The 3,917-nt window shown below is 57.9% G+C and overlaps 1 protein-coding gene across 1 annotated transcript; it reads left to right on the top strand.

Annotated features, from left to right (window-relative positions):
• The first annotated feature begins 224 nt into the window (after window positions 1–224).
• On the top strand, window positions 225–2,994 carry LOC109736481 (WRKY transcription factor WRKY24). The gene is made up of 4 exons (XM_020295703.3): window positions 225–526; window positions 653–862; window positions 1,346–2,124; window positions 2,226–2,994. Exons 1-4 carry the CDS (start codon window positions 422–424, stop codon window positions 2,653–2,655), a joined length of 1,524 nt encoding a protein of 507 aa, XP_020151292.1. The 5' UTR covers window positions 225–421; the 3' UTR covers window positions 2,656–2,994.
• Window positions 2,995–3,917: the final 923 nt, after the last annotated feature.

The following is a 3,917-nucleotide window of genomic DNA, read 5'->3' as shown; positions in this document are numbered from 1 at the left end:
ACCCAAAAGTGTACCCGCCTCCGCACAGCCCCCTCCAAAGAAGCCCCACAACCTGCCACGTCAGCGACCAAGCGCACTCCCATTGGTGGGTATCTTTCTAACCAATGTGCTGGTCGTAGCCGCCAGTCAAAGAAGCATTGCTTTGACCAGTCAACGGTCAAATATTCAAACCTCTATATAGGCCTCGACCGGTCCTGTCCGGAGAGTCATCTCATCACCGTCTATCGATCCCTTCCCCAGCTGCGCGCGCTCTTTGCTCCCTTCTTCCTCTCCGTCCGTCTCCCTCGCCGCCGGTGACCTCGACGGCTGCAAGTTAGCTAGCTCCGGTGGTGCGCTGGCCAACTCGGGACCTGTCGCGCTCGCCTTCGCCAACACCTCGTTCTCTGCTGGCGGGAGAGGTGGATCAAGGCTGTCGACACCCATGGCCATGACGCCGCCGCCCTCCTCCTTCCCGCCCCCGTCCCCGTCGTCGTACTTCAACATGTCCTCCGGGTTCCTCGACTCGTCGGCCCTCCTCAGCCCCAGCGTAAGCACCGATCGAGCAGTTCATCGTAATCATCCCTCCCGCCGTGCCGCGCATGCGTGCAGTGCAACGGTGCAAGTGGCTTATTCCAAACATGGAAGCTGACAGATGTGGGTGTGTTTGTTTCAGCTATTCGCATCGCCGACGACGGGTGCATTCCCCTCGCACCAGTTCAACTGGATGGGGACGCCGGAGAACGACGGCCTGCAGGGAAGCGCCACCCAGGACGAGCAGCGGCAGTACTCCGGCTTCACGTTCCAGACGACGGCGCCGCCGCCGGCGGTGACCACCATGGCGACGACCTCCTTCCTTCAGTCGTCCATGCCCATGGCTCAACTGGTAAGACTCAATGATCAACTGCATGCAAAGTCAATCAAGAGAAGGACATTTTGACAGTTGACTGATAGATAGACGACCCGGGCTTCTGGTTTAGAACATTCAGGCCCACTCATAATATTCTCTTGGAATTTCTAGCCCATATAATTTAAGCCTACTCAGAATATTGAGGCCCGCTCAGCGTTTGCCACACTTCTACTGTAGGAGTACTTCTACGGTTCTACCCACATACCATTTTTTTTTCTGATTTCCTAAAAAAAAAAAACTGATGTCATCTCCTGACTTGTTCACAAGTTGTGACTTGTCTTCACATGCCTTTATGCTTATCAGGTCAAAGAAATGCGCACACGCATTATCTCTTAACATTATTTGGAAATTAAGCACTGTAGTCAACGCTGTCACACTCTAAGCTCAAGTCAAAACCATTGTACCAATTGTGCCCATGCACTTGTACTACATGATCTCTAATGTATAGCGCTACTGTAGGTGGGAGACTCGTACGAGCAGCAGCAGCAACCGTGGAGCTACCAAGACACGGGCATGAACGGGGGCACAAGGCCAGCGGAGTTCACCACGCAATTCGAGCCGCCGACCACGTCGACCATCATGGCGACGACGGCGCCTGACGTGCTCGGGAACGGCGCCTACAGCGTCCCGGTGCCGTCGGGGACGGCCGGGTACCGCGTGCAGAGCCGGCGGCCGTCGTCGGACGACGGCTACAACTGGCGCAAGTACGGGCAGAAGCAGATGAAGGGGAGCGAGAACCCGCGCAGCTACTACAAGTGCTCCTTCGCCGGCTGCCCCACCAAGAAGAAGGTGGAGCAGGCGCCCGACGGCCAGGTCACCGAGATCGTGTACAAGGGCACGCACAACCACCCCAAGCCGCAGAACCCGCGCCGGGGCTCCGGCTCGGCGGTGTCGTCCTCGTACGCTCTGCAGTGCCACGGGGCCAACGACGCGTCGAGCGACGCGCTCTCCGGCACGCCCGAGAACTCCTCGGCGTCCTACGGGGACGACGAGACGAACGGCGTGAGCTCGAGGCTGGCCGGAGCCGTCGGCGGCGGCGAGGATCAATTCGACGACGAGGAGCCTGACTGCAAGAGATGGAGGAGCGACGGCGAGGCGACGATTATGGCCGTCGGCAACCGGACGGTGCGGGAGCCGAGGGTCGTCGTCCAGACGATGAGCGACATCGACATCCTCGACGACGGCTACCGGTGGCGCAAGTACGGGCAGAAGGTGGTCAAGGGCAACCCAAACCCGAGGTACGTTCGAGCTGAAGGTTTACTGAACTTCTTGAGATGAAGTACGAATGTTGAAGACGTGTGAGCTGACATGCACGGCTTTGCCTTTCTCTTCTTGGCAGGAGCTACTACAAGTGCACGACGCCCAACTGCCCGGTGCGGAAGCACGTGGAGCGCGCGTCGCAGGACCTGCGGGCCGTGGTCACCACGTACGAGGGCAAGCACAACCACGACGTGCCCGCCGCGCGGGGGAGCGCCGCCGCAGCAGCGCGGTACCGCGCCGCGACGCTGCAGCCGGCCGCGAGCTACCTGCAGGGCGCCGGCGGCTACTCCAGCCTTCGTCCCGACGGGTTCGGCGGCGTCGACGGCGGCGGCGCGCCCGCGGAGATGAGCGGGTTCGCGCTGTCCGGGTTCGGCAACCCGTCGTACTCGTACGCGAGCATGCAGGAGCAGCAGCAGCAGCGACAGAGCGACGCGATGTACTACGACGCCTCAAGGACCAAGGACGAGCCGAGGGACGACATGTTCTTCGGCCACTCGTTGATGTTCTGACCGGAAAATTCTCAACGACACCCATCGGAATCAAGGGGCGAGGAAACTGGGTAAATTAAATAGGGATCTTGTTCTTCTTTTCTTTTTGGACTGTGTGTGGATAGGTCTCCGGTCAGGTTAGTTCATTTTTTTGGAGGCCCGGACATGGACATGACTGCCAGAATGGTGGTGGCACATGGCCTCCATTTAACACATTGCACAAGCAAGATTAGTAGCATAGGGAATAAAGAAAGTAGAGGAAGTCCATTGTTTTTTTGGCAGTTTCACTGGCTGCCTTTTGTTCTTAGTGAAAATTTGTTGTAATCATATTAATTTTATTAACACACGTTTGAATGTTCTTAGTCTGATGTACTACTAGTATGTACTTGGCACGCACTTGCGTGTCTGCTCCGGTGATATGGGCACATGCTCGAGGGACGTGTCCGCTCCGGTGATAACCGATGAGCTGTGCTATCTTTTTTTTTTCGAGTAAGGGCATCTCCAACACTCACTCTTAAACCGTCTGCATCCGTCCAAATCGAGCGGTCTGAACCCATTTTGTGCCGGCACTCAAGCATTGAAGCGGCACACGACATCTCATTGGTGCCGGCATTGAAGCGGCGCTTCGTCCGAGAGCGCCGCCCGCGCAGAGTCTGGTGTCCGCGCATTTTCAGACGTTACTAGGCGGGACATGATGGACATCTGCCGTATTCAAACAGGCAATCGATTCGTCTGCTTGCTGTCATTAAACAGGCACGCCAGCCGAGAAACCAACTCCGGCGTCCGCATTGACACACACCGCCACTTTGGCCTGGCCGGCATCCGCTATTTAAACACGCCCGACATAAGCCGCACCACATCACGTCCGCTTCACATCCTCCTTCGTGCACCAGCTCCGCTATAACCGCGAGCTCCAGGGCATTGTGGGAGAGCCTCTCCACGGAGCAGAAGCACGAGCTGACCACCCTAGCGGCCGACTGGTAAGGCCGTCGTGCGAGGCGGATAGAGGTTGTCCTACCGGCCAGCTCCCAAGAGGTCTCTGCCGACGACCTAACGATGGAGACCGCCTCCAACGGGGAGTCGGTGCCCCTGCCGGTGACATTCCATGCCGGCTTGACCATGGAGTAGGCGCAGACGCACTTCACCGACGCCATGGTGGAGGAGCAGCCGGCACCGCAGCTGTTGTCGGTGTTCCAACATATGCGGGAGGAGCATCGGTACAACCTCTCCCTCCTTCCTTTTCCTCCATTGCATCTCATATTACCCTAGTTATACATGTAGTG

Source organism: Aegilops tauschii, chromosome 1 (genome assembly GCF_002575655.3).
Source record: "Aegilops tauschii subsp. strangulata cultivar AL8/78 chromosome 1, Aet v6.0, whole genome shotgun sequence".
NCBI lineage: Eukaryota > Viridiplantae > Streptophyta > Magnoliopsida > Poales > Poaceae > Aegilops > Aegilops tauschii.
This window is presented reverse-complemented; position numbering and strand designations above follow the sequence as displayed.